At 47.7% G+C, this 16,124-nt stretch overlaps 1 protein-coding gene across 5 annotated transcripts in view; it reads right to left on the bottom strand.

Moving 5' to 3' along the window:
• The window catches only part of LOC112867010 (solute carrier family 23 member 1-like), a 57,019-nt gene that overhangs the window by 8,917 nt on the left and 31,978 nt on the right, over positions 1-16,124 (bottom strand). For all 5 annotated transcript variants that reach the window (XM_086689471.1, XM_086689462.1, XM_025929971.2 and 2 more), the window contains exons 5-11: positions 10,115-10,296; positions 9,097-9,217; positions 7,856-8,012; positions 6,299-6,552; positions 1,945-2,109; positions 1,431-1,539; positions 1,240-1,335 (exon numbers count right to left, since the gene is read on the bottom strand). In XM_086689471.1, coding sequence (XP_086545597.1) covers positions 1,240-1,335; positions 1,431-1,539; positions 1,945-2,109; positions 6,299-6,552; positions 7,856-8,012; positions 9,097-9,217; positions 10,115-10,296 — 1,084 coding nt within the window. The remainder of the gene's footprint in view (positions 1-1,239; positions 1,336-1,430; positions 1,540-1,944; positions 2,110-6,298; positions 6,553-7,855; positions 8,013-9,096; positions 9,218-10,114; positions 10,297-16,124) is intronic.

Genomic DNA, 16,124 nt, shown 5'->3' with positions numbered 1-16,124 from the left:
CAGCATCGTCTCCTCCTCCTCCTCCTCCTCCTCCTCCTCCTCCTCCTCCGCTTGTCTGGAGCATTCCAGGAACTCCCACTGCGGCTGATGTGCAGCAGAGCTCCAGGGTACAATCCTAACTGCACCCTACCCTTTCCTCACCTTCAGGGGGTGGGCCTCTCCACCACTGTTTCTAGAATGCAGGCGCACTTTACACTTGGTAGAGAGAACAAATGTGGAAAACAGAGTGCCGTCAAGCAGGTGATAGCCTAGAGGTCCTCTCAAGGGGCCATGGGAGGTTCGAGAAGGGAGCACTGAAAGCCACCCCTGATGGCCGCTCTGCACTGCTCACGGCGACATCCTCAGCTCCCAGAGACTCGGTTTGTTCATCACCACACTGGTTCCCCTCTATTCTCATTGTCTGTTCCCTTGTCTCTCTCCCCTGTTAGCCTGTGGGTTTCTGGAAGATGGGGGGCCTGTCTCTCTGCTCTTTGTATTCTCAGTCCAGAGCATCTGGAACACAGCAAGTGTTCGGTGGGTTTTCATTGAAAATGTGAGTGAATGAATGAATGAATGAATGAATACATGTGTTCTCTCCCTCGCCAACTGGACTTTGGACTGTAAGACAGCTAGGGCTGTGTCCTTTTCTTCTTGCATCTGGCGTATTTCTCACCTTACAGCTCTGTTACAGCGAAATTGTCTCCCTCCCCCACCCCCCAAAAAAATCATATGTTGAAGCCCTAACCCCCCTACCTCGGAATGTGACTGTATTTGGAGATAGGACGTTTAAAAGGGTGATCAGTTAAAGATGAGGTCTTTAGGGTGGGCCCTAATCTAATCTGACTGGTGTCATAACATGAAGAGAATAAGACACACAGAGAGACAGCAGGGAGGCACCCACATGGAGGAAAGGGCATGTGAGGTCGCAGCAAGAAGGCCGCCATCTGCAAGCCAAGGAGAGAGCCCTCCGGAAAAACCAACTCTGCCACCTCCTGGATTTCAATCTTCTAGCCTCCAGACTGTGAGAACACACAGTTGTTGTTTAAGCCAGTCTGTGGCATTTTGTTACAGCCGTCCTAGAAAGCTAATACCATCCTGTACATCCACCCCCCCCGCCCCCCCACCGCCAGACCCAGGGCCTGCTCGACATATGCTGTGGTCAGCCTGACATGGTAATTGGGCTCAGCGAAGCAATGTGGGTGGCCCAAATGCTGACCGCCTACCCAAACCGCTAGCTTACAGAGAGAAGGTGAGCCCTACCGGGGATGGTGTTGTCCAGGAAAAAGCCCAGGAATCCACCGACAAACATGCCCGTGGTCAGCAGGACCTGGATGACCTGGTCCAGTTGGAGAATCCCTAGAATGGAGACAAAAGCAACCAGGATTCCCAGGGGCCGAGGGCCCCCTGCCTCTGCCCCTGGAGAGGTCACAGTCTAGGAGACAGAGAATCACCTGTCTGGAGCTTCTCAGAGTTCTGGTTCACCCAGTTGGGAATGGCGAGACCACAGTAGATGGAGAAGCCAAAGATAAAGAGGTTCCTGGATGAGTTCATGTCCACGTACTGCAGGAGAGAAGCCCCCAGGGCAGCCCAGAGCCATCAGCACCCGTACTGCACAGCGATCTCTCTCTCCTCCAAATGCCCCCTCCCCTCCCACTGCCACCGGAGATGGGGGAGGGAGGCTGGACTCAGGGCATCACACGCAGCCGGCAAGCCAGGCCGGGGTTCCACTTGACCCTGGGAGCTCAGTGGTCAGGACCACCCGAGTCCAACTGCTGCAGTTTCTGTTTTCCAGAAGTCTGGGTGCATCCGGCTATTTCTTTCTTCCGTTCAGAGCCCACTGTGGTCTCTGGGAACCAAGGATTCCTTCTCCTCCTCCCCTGCCCAGCCCTGTTCTCTTCATCCCAATTCTCACGGGCTCCTTTCAAGAGATGCACTGGCCGCGCTTCAAAGGGTGCCTCGCCTCACCTGCAGATTGGAAATCCCCACGGCAGTGATGACACCAAACATCACCAGGAACATGCCTCCGATCACAGGGGTTGGAATGGTGGCAAAGGCAGCCCCGATCTTCCCAAATACGCCCATCAGGAGAAGCACGCAGCCGGCAGCGACCATCACCGTCCGGCTCCCCACCTGCTCAGGGAGACGTGGGACAAGACGCTCAGCTCCAGCCAGGCCTCGGCCTTGCTCCAGGGGCACCACACATCACAATCCGGTGGACTTGAAAGAGCAGCCGCATGAGCCCAGATGGCCCCCCTCTGCTCCCACATGGGGGTTGGGAAAGGATGAGGGTGGGACCTTGGGTCTCGGCCTCTGCCCTCATCTCTTCGCGCACTGCTCTATCCCCATCTTAAAGTCCTGACTCAAATGCTCCTCTAAGAAGGCTTTCCAGTGAGGCCGAAGGTCTCTCTTGGGAGGCAGTTGACCCAATGCTTAGGAATGGGCGTTTGAGAGCCAACGCCAGCTCTGCCCCTAGCTGCCTGTATGACTTCGGGCACATGACTTAACCTCTGCAAATATCAGCTTCCAAAACTGCCAAAGGGAGTTAATTAATAATACTTACTTCACAGGGAGGGAGCCAAAACACAAGAGACTCTTGAAAACTGAGAACAAACTGAGGATTGATGGGGGGTGGGAGGGAGGGGAGGGTGGGTGATGGGTATTGAGGGGGACACCTGTTGGGATGAGCACTGGGTGTTGTATGGAAACCATTTTGACAATAAATTTCATATTTAAAAAATAAAAATAAGAGAATACTTACTTCACAAACTCATTTTACAAGGCTAGCATTACTTTGATACCAAAGCCAGACAATAAAAGAAACTGCAGACCCACATCCCTGATGAATACTGAGGTTAAAAGTCTCAATAAAATATTAGGAAACCAAATTCAACATCACCTTAAAAAGATCATACACCATGACCAAGTAGGATTTATCCCTGGGATGCAAGGATGTTTTAACATATACAAATGATAAATGTGATATGCCACATAAATAAAATGAAAGATAAAAACCATACAATCATCTCAAAAGATGCTGAAAAGCATGAGACAAAATACAACATATTTTCATGATGAAAACTCTCAACATATTGGGTATAGAAGGAACACACCTCAACACAATGAAGGCATGAATATATGACAGTAGAGGTGATATGATCTTATATACAGAAAATGCTGAAGAGTCAACCAAGAAACTGTTAGACCCAATCAACGAATCAGTAGTCACAGAATACAAAAATCAACATATAGAAATCGTTGCATTCCTCTACAAACAACAAAATATAGGAAAAATAAATAAAGAAAACAATCCATTCATAATAACATCAAAAACAATAAACTACTTAAGAATGAATTTAACCAAGGAGGTGAAAGATCTGTACACTAAAAACTAAAAGACACTGATGAAAGAAATTGAAGAAGACACAAACAAATGGGAAGATACCCTGTGTTCATGGTAAGAAGAATTAATGTTAAAATGTCCATACTATCCACGGGGCACCTGGGTGGCTCAGTCAGTTAAGCGTCTGACTTCGGCTCAGGTCATGATCTCTTGGCTCGTGAGTTAGAGCCCTGCGTTGGGCTCTGTGCTGACAGCTTGGAGCCTGGAGCCTGCTTCGGATTCTGTGTCTCCCTCTCTCTCTGCCCCTCCCCTGCTCATGCTCTGTCTCTCTCTCTCTCTCTCACAAATAAACATCCAGAAAAAAATTTTTAAGAAACGACCATACTATCCAAAGCCATCTGTATAGTCAATGCAATCTCTAACAAAATCCCAATGGCATTTTTCACAGAAATAGGAAAAAAAAATCCCCAAATGCATGCGTAAATACAAAAGACCCCAAATAGCCAAAGGAATCCCGAGAAAGAAGAATAAACTGGTGGAATCACACTTCCTGATTTCAAATAACACTACAAAGCTATAGTAATTTAAACAGTATGGTACTGGCATAAAATCAGGCACATAGACCAATAGAACAGAACTGAGAGCCCACAAAAAAACCCCATGCAAACATGATCAACTAATATTTGACAAGGAAGCCAAGAATATTCAATGGGGCAAAGGACAGTCTTGTCAATAAAGAGGGCTGGGAAATCCAGAGAACCACATACAAGGAATAAAACTGGACCCCCTACGTTTCATCATTCAAAAAACTAAATGCAAAATGGATTAAACACTTATACGTAAGACCTGAAACCATGAATCTCCTAGAAGAAAACATAGGGAGAATCCCTTTGGAATTGATTTTTACAATTTTTTTGGATATGACACCAAAAGTGTAAGCAACAAAAGCACAAATCAACAAATGGGACTAAACAAAACAAAAAGGCAACCTACAGAATGGAATAATATATTTGCAATCCGTATATCCGATAAGGAGTTAATACCCAAAATATATAAGAACCTATACAACTCAATAACAACAACAGTAACAACTTAAAAATGGGCAGAGGAACTGAATAGACATTTCTCCCAAGAAGACATACAAATGGCCAACAGGTACATGAAAAGATGTTCAACATCACTAATCACCAGGGAAATTCAATCAAAACCACAATGAGAGACCACCTCAGGTCTATTAGATTCAGTTATCATTAAAAAGGTAAGAAATAATGGGTCTTGGTGGAGACGTGCAGAAAAGGGATCCTTTGTGTACCGTTATGTACTGTTTATTGGAACACAAACTGGCACAGCCACTATGGAAAACAGTATGGCTTTTCCTCAAACAATTAAAAATAGGATTACCATATGATCCAGCAATTCCTCTTGTGAGGATTTATGCACAGAAGCCAAAACACTAACTGGAAAAGATATCTGCAACTGTGTTCACTGCAGCATTATTTACTGCAGCCAAGATAGAGAAACAACCTAAACGTCTACTGATGGATGAATGGATAAAGAAAATGTGGTATACATACACAATAGCATATTACTCAGCCATAACAAATGAAATCTTTCCATTCTCAACAACATGGATAGACTTTGAAGGCTATGCTAAGTGAACCATGCTAAGTGAACTATGTCAGAGAAAGACAAGTATCGTATGGTATCATTCACATGTGGAATCTAAAAAAAGCTAAATTCGCAGAAACAGAGAGGAGAGTGGTGGTTACCAGGGTGGAAAAAACGGGGAGAAAATGGGAAGATGTTTGTCAAACAGTATAAACTTCCACTTAGAAGATGCATAAGTTCTGGGGATCTAAGTACAACATTGTGACTACAGTTAACAGCACTGTATTATATGTATACTTGAAAGTTGCTAAGAGAGTAGATCTTAAATGGTCACACTGTTAAAAAAAAAAAAAAAAAGAAATGGTCATTATATAACCTGATGGGAGGGTTAGCTAATGGTGGCCATCATGTTGCAATATGTTAGTGTATTTTCAAAGAAATACACGGTACAGCTTAAATTTACACAACGTTACATGTCAAGTATGTCTCAGTAAAGCTGGGTGGGGGGAGGTGGGAAGGCAAGTCTGGAGCACAGTGAGACACAGAGAGGCACCTGGGAGACGAGATGAAGAACACGCAACGGTTCCTCCATGAAGGTCAAGGGCCATAGGCATAAACAAAACAAGGCATAAACAAAATGTGGTGTGTGTGTGTGTGTGTGTGTGTGTGTGTGTGTGTGTGTATTATACATGGGATGGAATATTACTGGGCTGTCTGTGGACAGTCCTGGAGATAAGCCAGTCGCAAAACGACAAATACTGCACGATTCCACTCCTGTGATGTAACTAGTCAAATTCACAGAGACAGAAAGTAGAATGGTGGTTGACAGGTGCTAGGGAGAGAGGAGGATAAGGCCTCGTTTAATTGATACAGATTTCAGGTTTTGTGTTATGTGCCCTTAACCACAATGAAAAGTACTTTTTCAAGTATTTTTAAAAAGATACTCTAGTGCCGACTACTGAAGTCCATTAATGCTACGATAAGTAGCAGATTCTGCCTTTGTTTCTTTTTCTTTCCAGCCTAAGAGCTTACTTATTGAACTGTCTTCATTACAGGACGTGTGGCAAGAATTTAACCACATCAAAATACATTTCTTTTTTTTCCCGTTTTGTTTATGCTCCTAAAAAGGAACAACAAACAAAGGCTGGAATCAAAGCTAAAGGGAACACAGCCCCTGCCAGGGTTTTTATTTGGGCTCGCTGAGACCCGTGTTGGACTTCTGAACTCCAGATCAGTAAAAGAAGGAATCTGAGTCGTCTGAAACTGCGAAGTTTGTGATTAATTTGTTCCAGCAACGACAAGAGACTGAAGCACTGAGGACAGACTGGGGGGCACCCAGCCCACCCCATCAGTCACCGTCAGCAGACTTACCCTGGTGATACCCAGCGCCCCGACATTCTCGCTGTAGGACGTGGTCCCGTTCCCGGTCCCCCAGGCCCCTGCCAGCAGACAGCCAAGACCCTCGATGCCGATGCCTCGGTTGACCGCGTGCCTCGGAGGGGGTGGGGCGCCCACCAGCCGCGCGCAGGCGTAGTAATCGCCTACCGACTCCACCATGGAGGAGATAACCCCGGCAATGATCCCAAAGACCCCAGCCAGGCTGATGGTGGGGAGGCCCCACTGTCCTGAAAGAGCAGCACAGAGGGAATGTTAATCCAGAAGGCGGCAGGTTGCTGAACCCCAAATAACTTCTTTGCCGGGGGCGTCTTTGGAAAGCTTATAAAAATTCTTTTAACTTTTATTTACTTTTTGAGAGACAGAGAGAGACAGAACGTGAGCAGGGGAGGAGCAGAGAGAGAGAGAGAGAGAGGGAGACGCATAATCCGAAGCAGGCTCCACGCTCCGAGCTGTCAGTGCAGAGCCTGATGCGGGGCTTGAACCCATGAACCGCGAGATCATGACCTGACCCGAACAAGTTGGACGCCTAACCGACTGAGCCACCCAGGCGCCCCTGCGAGGCTTTCAAGACCAGGAAGTATGTCTTCCAACCCCACGACTGTCCAGAGGCTTTGGCCTGGACTCCTGCCCTCCCACTCCTTCCTGAGGGTAAGTCAGACACGCAGACCTGGAGGTCACTGTGCAAAAGAGCAAGTGACAGGGCTTCTTCCCAGGGCACATCTTGAAGCTTTTGGAAGCAGAGATTCTCACTCAGGGAGGCTCTGGGTCCACAGTCCGCGGGGCCAGGCCCTCCCTCCCTGGTACATGGTTATTAATACACCCCGAGCCAAGAAGTGCTAGGAAAGACAACCAGAAGTGGGCTATGGGATGGCCGTGACCTCATCTTCCTGGAAACGTTCTCATTCAGCCCAGGGATCCCTTGGGTAGATGCAACTAATCCAGGAAGAGTCCCAAAGGTCTAGCCAGAAGGGTGAAATGTCTCTGATCTGCCCGCGCTCAGGCTGTGGGTTCTGGGTAACATGGAGGAGGGGTGGAGGGATGTAGACAGTCTTGGAGGAAGGTCCTGGAATGGGAGCCTTTGGTCTATCACCCTCAGAGGAATTTTTTTTAATATATGAAATTTATTGTCAAATTGGTTTCCATACAACACCCAGTGCTCATCCCAAAAGGTGCCCTCCTCCATACCCATCACCCACCCTCCCCTCCCTCCCACCCCCCATCAGCCCTCAGTTTGTTCTCATTTTTTAACAGTCTCTTATGCTTTGGCTCTCTCCCACTCTAACCTCTCTCTCTCTCTCTCTTTTTTTTTTTTTCCTTCCACCCTCAGAGGATTTTTAGGACAATCTGAGGGTCTCCTTCTTCTCCTAGGGGTCTGACACAGACTCCCCAGAGCCTGCTCCTCCTTGTCAGATCTTTTGGAAGAGATCCATCCTTTGCCCCTATTCAGCTCTCCATCCAGTGCCCTGGGCCCCACGGACAGTCCTGGAAAACACATGTCCCAGTCATAAAGGGGCCCTATCTTCTCATTACCTGGGTAAGGGAAGCGAAACCAAGGAGCCCGGCTCAGGACATCGCCTTTGGTGTCGGTGCGGGCCAGGTGCCCGTAGGCCGTGGGGGCCGTGGGGAGGGTATTGGTGACTGTGAGCACGAAGCAGAGAAGCCACGAGATGCAGAGCGCCAGCAGCACCTGCCAGAGGGAGGGGCTTCACTACCCATCCCAGACCCCCTGGCCCCTGCCAACGCCTCCCAGAGGTGCTGGGCCAGGGAGGCAGGTCAGGGAAGCTCTTTGAAATAAGCAAGTGCTGGGTTACTGGCCCTGGTGGTGACAACTACAATCTGCATCATAATTAGTGCATTAACGGAATGTAGAAAATAAACTCTGGAAAGACCTTGTATCAAACAGAGGCAGAAGTGTCTAGCAAAACAGGCACAGCCTGGGGCGGAAGGATTACCATCTGTCTTCCTTTCCACTGCCTGCTGGTCACATGACCTTGGATCAAACTCCCTGAGCCTCCGTTTCCTCGTCTGTGCGATGGCATTACAATCACTGCTCTGCAGGGCCTGAAGCAAGATTTCTTAGAGCAGGGTCTTCAGATATACTGATATTTCATCCCTGGTGGCAGAACCCCAGAAATGTGTATTTTGAGCGATGTCCCCAACTGATTCTTGCACAGTGAACTGTAGAACCACTGACCTGCAGGGTGGTGAAAGATGGACGAGACGTGGAAGTACCTTTGTACAATTTGAGACGTAGCTCACGGTGCAATTAAACCAGAAAACATACCGTGTGGTTGGTAGCCACACAGAGCTAACCCCGGTGCAAATCCAACAGCGGGGTGTCTGAAGAGGGGGCACCAGCATCGCTGTGAGGGATCTGGCTTGCCCACGGGCCGCTGAGGAGGAACGTGATCTGAGCGACAGAGTCCTTAGTTTTGTGGAGTCGGGCGTGAACCTTGCTGGGAGCACAGCCCCAGGAACGTGAGAAGGCTGTCCCGCACTGGTGCCCAAAGCAGTGGCCTGGGGCAGGGTTCTCTGCTCCTGGGGGAGCAGCTTTGTGGAATGAGGGGACCACATCGCACCAGCAGCCAGGGAGCACTCCCACGGACGGTCAGCGGGCCTCCTTCTACAGAGGATGAATGCAGGTCGGGGGGGAGGAGCCACCACACGAGGAGGAGCATTTGCTTTGGGGACCTTCTGGGAGCGTGAGGGGATGCCCCCCACTCTCCGGGTGAGTCCACTAAGAACGGAAGAGGGCGGGGAGTGCTTCTTACCGGGAAGACCTGAAACAGGTAGAACTTAGACACGCGGCACTTCTTCTGTCCTCTGTAAATGGGCATGGGCACAGCGACATTTTTCAGGTACTGAGAAAACAGCACGATGAGGAAGATGGTCCTGAAACAGAAACATGCCATGCCCAGCCCGGCAAGCTGGGGCTTATCCTCAGCAAGCGTCCAGGAGGCTGAGCCACCGCTGTCTCGGGGACGGGGAGGCAGTGGCCGCACCGGGAGGGTCCCGATCGAGGCCCCTCTTGGCAGCGCGGGCAGCGTCCTGCCATCTCTGAAAAGGTGGGCTGTTCCCTTTCAGAGCCGCCGGTGGCTGGAGAGGAAGAGCGGGGAGGGGGGCTGTGATCCCCTGGGGGTGGGCAGCTGGATGGGTCCAGTGGTTGGAGCCGGTGAGGTGAGAGTCCAAGACTGTCCTCTCTCCTGGGTCGTTCTGCAAGTCCTTGTGGTCAGACTGCAGTGGCAGTGTGTCCGGTGCTGTCCCCAAGTCCCTTCGAAGCTCTGTTGAAACGCTTAAGGCCTCTTTTTCCATAAAGCCTTCCTGACCCTCCCAGTTGGCTTCCACCACCCCCTCCCCTGAACGTGCTTGGCATTCTGCGATTCTCGTCACTGTCTCCCGGTGTCACAGCTCCGTGGGTCCAAGGCTCATCTCTCTCCTACGCCGTAAGCTTACTGAGAGCTGGAGCCATGTCTTTGCACCCTTCTCTTTGCACGGACATTTGCAATAAAACCCAGCAGGCAGAGGACCAGCAGTATCGGTTTTTTTTTGTGAACACTAAGTATTCTTCTACGCTGCCTGTGATTACTTCATTGTTTTGAGTACTAAAAATGCAACAAACAGTATTAATAATAAATTGTGGCAGTTTCGCTGCTTTTTAAGGTATCGGAGTATTCATGAAAATATCCGTAAACCACAGGAATTTGCCAATATCCAGAACACATTCTTCTTGCTGGGTAATCTTCCACCAGAAAGAACTTAGGTGCCACTCCGTTCCCAGAGAGTACTTACATGGCGGCAATGCCCCAGTGGATCCCAGCATTGTTGCCCGCAGAATCAAAGAGAGGCAAGGCCACCAGGGAGATGGTCGGAGCAATGGTCAAGGGGCCAATGTAGCGCATGAGAAACCCAATGAGGCCTGAGAATCCCACCAGCATCTGGACGCAGGAAGCGACCATGATAGCGCCCTGCAACTGAGGAGGGAAAGTACAGTTCATGTGCCTTGAAACTTGCAGAGGCCAGGGGCCACCATGGCAGACCCAGCTGTGGCAGTCCCCTTCCCAACCCGGGCCCCCTGGGTGGCGCACACAGAGGCAGTGCAGCGACAAGGCTGAACCCCAGAGGAAGTGAGGCAAGGAGAGCCCTGATCTCGCTCCTCTCTCCACTTCGGGATTTCCCACCACACGTTGGACATCTTTACTTAATTTGAAAGTTTTCAGGAAATAGCCTTCAAAAGACCTTCACGGTCATAGTGATGATGCTGATGTCTGGGAATCCTAACATCACCCAGTAGTGTGTTGAACATCTTGTTGCTTTATTTTTCTGTTTTCCTACTATCTGTTGCAAGCATTGGCAATTTTTTTTTTTTTTCTGTAAAGGACCAGATAGTGAATATTTTAGGCTTGATCAGCCATATGGGCTCTGTCGAAACTTCTCCAGACAAGATGTGAACAAATGAGCCTAGCTGTGTTCCAATACGATTTCATGGGTCGATACTGAAATTAGAATTTCATATAATTTGGACACATCATGAAATAGTATTCTTCTTTTTCAACCATTTAAAATATAAAACCATTCTCAGCTTGTGAGCTATATAAAAACAAGCAGCAGTCGAGATTTGGTTCATGGCCTGAAGTTTGCCAACCCCTACTTTGTAGGACTGATTGAATTTACTTTACTTCTCCTTTTTTACTCTTCCAGTTTGGATGTTCCACATTCCATTTTGGCCCTGATAACTCTCCCTGTTTTGAAGTCTGCTCTTTCTGAAAGTAATAGAATGACTCCTACTTCCTTTTGACTAGTGTTAGGGTGGTATATTTTTCTCCATCCACTTACTTTCAATCTCTGTGCGCCTTTATATTTACAGTAGGTTTCTTACAGACGATATTTAGTTAGGTCACATTTTTTAAAATGTTTTCGTTTATTTTTGAGAGAGAGAGAAAGAGCGTGAGCGGGGGAGGGGCAGAGAGAGAGGGAGACACAGAATCCAAAGCAGGCTCCAGGCTCTGAGCTGTCAGCACAGAGCCTGATGTGGGGCCCGAGCTGTGAGATCATGACCTGAGCTGAAGTCGGACACTCAACTGACGGAGCCACCCAGGCACCCCGTTTTTTAAATGCACTCTGACAATCTCTGTCATTTAATTGGTACATTTAATCCATTGACATTCAAAGTGATTACTGATGTAGTTGGGTGGGTATCTACCCTATTTATTACTGTTTTCTATTTGTTGCCCTTCTTTGTTCCTATTTTTGTCTTCCACTCTGTGTGTGTGTGTGTGTGTGTGTGTGTGTGTGTGTGTGTGTGTTTTAGGTTTTGGTTTTTTTTTAGTTTATTTTATTTTGAGAGAAAGGCAGAGACAGAGACAGAGAGACAGTGAGTGGGAGAGGAGCAGGGGGGGCTGGGGGGACAGAATCCCAAGCAGGCTCCATGCTGTCAGCCCAGAGCCCAACGTGGGGCTCAAACTCACAAACCATGAGATGACGACCTGAGCTGAGATCAAGAGTTGGACGCTTGGGGCGCCTGGGTGGCGCAGTCGGTTAAGTGTCCGACTTCAGCCAGGTCACGATCTCGCGGTCCGTGAGTTCGAGCCCCGCGTCGGGCTCTGGGCTGATGGCTCAGAGCCTGGAGCCTGTTTCCGATTCTGTGTCTCCCTCTCTCTCTGCCCCTCCCCCGCTCATGCTCTGTCTCTCTCTGTCCCAAAAATAAAATAAACGTTGAAAAAAAAAAAAAAAAAAAAAAAAGTTGGACGCTTAACCAGCTGAGCCACCCAGGCACCCCTCTTTTTGTGCTTTTAATGGAGCATTTTGTCTGACTCTGTTTTTTCTCCTTTCTTAGCCTATCAGTTATACTTCTTTCTTTCTTTCTTTCTTTCTTTCTTTCTTTCTTTCTTTCTTTCAAACTTTTTTGAATGGTCGCCCTCGAGTTTGCAACACACACTTACAACTAATCCAAGTCCGCTTTCAGATAACAAGATGCCAGTTCACGAGCAGGGTGAGCACATTAATAACAAAGTAACCCTAATCCGCCCTTATCATCGCTTGTATCACTGCTGGCACCTATTTCGTTTACATATGGGGACACATCAGTATATAAATAGAAACTACCATGATCCTGGAAGGGGAAGTTTGGATGGGTCTAATGTGTTGAAAACTGAACTTGCCTTCTCTTCCCAGTTATTTTTTTACTTTTTCTGCTACCACCATGTTCTTAAAATAGAACCACTGTTCACTGTTATTTCTCCATTATTTATAGCCCAGCAAGTAATGCCCTTCCTATCGCTGGTACATTTGCACCACTTTCCCTGGTGGCTAGTATTGGGATATACAGCTGGTGTGCTGACCATCAGGGTTTTCAATCCTTGAGATGTGCGTGTAAACCTAACTCAGTTAAACATGGAATATCTACCTTAAATTCCCATAGGCTGGCTGGGTAGATTCAACCAATCCATCCTATTAATGAAACGAGGTTGAAACTTACAAGAACTTTCTCCTGTTTACAGCACTGGTGAAAAACATTGGACCAGCAGATGGAGCTAAACTATCACAGAAAAGGCTCTGGCTTTGGTTTACTGTGTGGGAGCCTTGGAAACCATGTGGGAGAAAATAGTGGAGACTATTGTCTTAGACCAGTCAAAAGGAATCCCTACCCCGGGCCCTGGGCTTTCGAGCAGCTGTTGGCAAACTTCTGTAAAAAGCTAGATGAAAAATAGTTTAGATTTTGGGGGCCATGTGTGGTTTCTCTCACATCCTCTTTTTTAAAACAACCTTTTAAAAATGTAAAAACCATTCTTACTTTGTGAACAGTTAGAAAACCAGACCTCAGGCTGGATTTGGTCCAAGAGCCATAGTTTTCTGATTCCTGCTCTAAGGACTCCATATATCATAAACACAATAAAGGTAGTAAGAAACTATAGGGTCTCTGCCACTTGGGATCCCATGTTCAATGCAGGCACAGCGTGACCCATATCCCTCAACATCTCCCTATTAATACTGTTCAAGCCCCAGGGAAATTATTTTCCAGAACTCTTGCCCAGCATCCTCAAAACACAAGGTCGCTGCTTCTGAATGCGGTAAAGCTTTGTGAGTCGTGCCACTGTAAAGCCAGAGTCAGATACTTCATGAGGACACAGGAAAGATCTGAGCCAGGAGTGCTTAGGTGGGAGAAGAGACAAATGAACTCATCACATCTTTCTTCTTGGAAGGTATAAAGGCAACAGATTCTTGCATAAGCAAGTCCAGTCCTGGGGCGCCTGGGGCGCTCAGTCAGTTGAATGTCCGACTCTTGATTTGGGCTCAGGTCATGATCCCAGGGTCAAAGGATTGAGGCCCACATTGGGCTCTGTACTGAGTGTGGAGCCTGTTTAAGATTCTCTCTCTCACCCCCTGCTTGCTCCCTCTCTCTCTCTCTCTCAAAAAAAAGAGGGGCGGGGATTCCAGCCTGCAATAGGTCTGAGCGAAAGGGAAATCTTGCCCCTGGCATCTAGCAGAGCAGGGTAAGGCAACTCTATTTCTTGTTTTCGCTTAGTTTCCATTTGGACTTAACGAAGCCAAATACAGACTCCCTGGGGGACAGAAGAAACAAACAAACAAACACCCACAAACCACGTGTGTTCTGTGATTCATTCTGTTGGTGGTATCATAAAACTGGGCTTTGCTGAAGAAGCATAGCCTAATTTGGAGAAGGCGGTACAACACACAGCCTTCTGAGATTCGCCAATCCACCTGGCAAAAATCCAGGGCCCCACTAGCTTGACAAGGGAAATTCTTAGGACTATCTTGGTCTAGAGCTATCTAGAACCGTTCTTTAAAGATTAAAGAACCTTGCTAACTCTGGATTCACTCTGAGATAAAAAGGAAGCACGAAGACTGGATGAGATTATGGAAGTACACATACTTTTGGCCTGTGTATCAGAGCGTAGGTGTGTGCACAAAAAGCTGCTTTTGCAAGGGAAGAAGAACAACCGAAGGTTCTGGCTGGAACTCGACAAGTGATGGCTCAGACTGATCTGCTGTGCCCTTATAAGCACAGTGCTTGCTGAGCTATCAAAAGTGTTGGTGGGAGAGCCCACATGGAATGAGAACAGACCCTGTTAGAAGCCAGGTGGCCTTAGGTGAGTTTGTGGCCTGAAGCAGCTACTCAACCTCCTCTCCCTTTGACAGACCATCACTAACTAGTCTGCATTGTTTGGAATTAGACCACAAGCAGATGGCACCAAATAGTTTTAAGATCGGAGATTCCCGTCACATCCCGAGTGATGCCCCAAAGGCATCAAGTAAGGAAGGACGGATCCACAAAATCCGCTGATTAAAGGAAATAGTTATAGTCAGGTAAAGAGAAGGCATGTATACAGGGAGCGTTCGTAGGATTCATGAGCAAGTGACAGTCCTCTCCCACGGCCCCCATCGGGACAGACACCACTTCACAAGATAACCTGACTCCAGCAACAAAGACTTGGATTTCACTGTGTGAGTCTTTGAATTCGGAAAGCACTAGTTGGAACCGCGCTAAAGGTACTGCTCACCTAACCGAGAAATGGAGGCTAGAAGCATATAACATTTCAACAGAAGGACATTGGTGGGGGAAGTAAAGCAAGACTAAGTGCGGCCAATGGACCAAGTGACAAGGCTGATTATGCGAACATACGGACCTGGGATTGCCCCCGTATAATTACATAGGGTCTTGGGCTGCGGCCAGTGACTAGCAGTTTGGGCTGGCAAGTGGCTCGTACAGGGCTCCTTTTATGGCACATGAGTTTAAAGTTAAATCTCAAATATCGGTGGTCCATGGTGATGCCCCTGAGTCTTAAAAAGAGGAGTGAAGTATGAATTTGAATGTAGTCACTAGGGTCCACAAGATGATACCTTGGGCCACAATCCATGCACATGTGGGCTCATGAACAACATAATCCCTCTCTCCATCTGAAGTCACTGAGGTTGCCCAGGATGGTCCCCGTTGCCAATAGCAATGGGTGCATGTGCCTTTGGTGGGAGAATATGAGGGTATATGGCCCATGTCTCAGAGCTGGCAGTCTGCCTGTGCTGGACATTTCACAGAGTATGGGAGGTTTTAGTATTTTTAAAAACTGGCATTGACAGTGTCTCTGGTTTGACCTTTGCCTATTTTGCAACTGAAGCCGTGGACCAGACTACTATAAAAAGTTGCCCACCAACATGAGTGTCAACATATATGTGAAAAAGCTCAAGGACTTCCTGGCCTCCATAACCATAGGAGTCAATTCCTATAATAAATCTCCTCTTACGTGTATCTCTATGTATCCCGCTGGTTCTGTTTCTTTGGTCATCCCTGACTGGCACACATATCTTATGACAGCAACCCCACTCCTAGCTGTATATTCAGTGGAGATATGAATATACATTCACCTAAAAACAAGGACACAAACATTTATAGCAATACTATCTATAACTGGAATACCATCTATAACTATCAATAACTGGAAACTACCCATAAACACAGTCTGGGTAACAGCAGAATACATAAATAAATTGCTGTAGAGTTATATAATGGAACACTACTCAGTAAAGACAGTGAAGAATCTACCGCAACATATAACAATACGGAAGACTCTTGTAAAAATAATGTTGAGGGGGCGCATGGGTGGCTCAGTCAGTTAAGCATCTGACTTGGGCTCAGCTCACGATCTCACAGTTCATGGGTTGGAGCCCCGCGTCATGCTCTGTGCCGACAGCTCGGACCCTGGAGCCTTCTTCGGATTCTGTGTCTCCCTCTCTCTGCCCCTCCCCTGCTTGCACTGTCTCTGTTTCACTCAAAAACAAAGAAACA

The sequence above is a fragment of the Puma concolor genome, chromosome A2 (assembly GCF_028749965.1).
Source record: "Puma concolor isolate L17-30 chromosome A2, mPumCon1.1.hap2, whole genome shotgun sequence".
NCBI lineage: Eukaryota > Metazoa > Chordata > Mammalia > Carnivora > Felidae > Puma > Puma concolor.
Note: the sequence above shows the minus strand (reverse complement) of the source record. Positions and strands in the feature narration are given on the sequence as shown.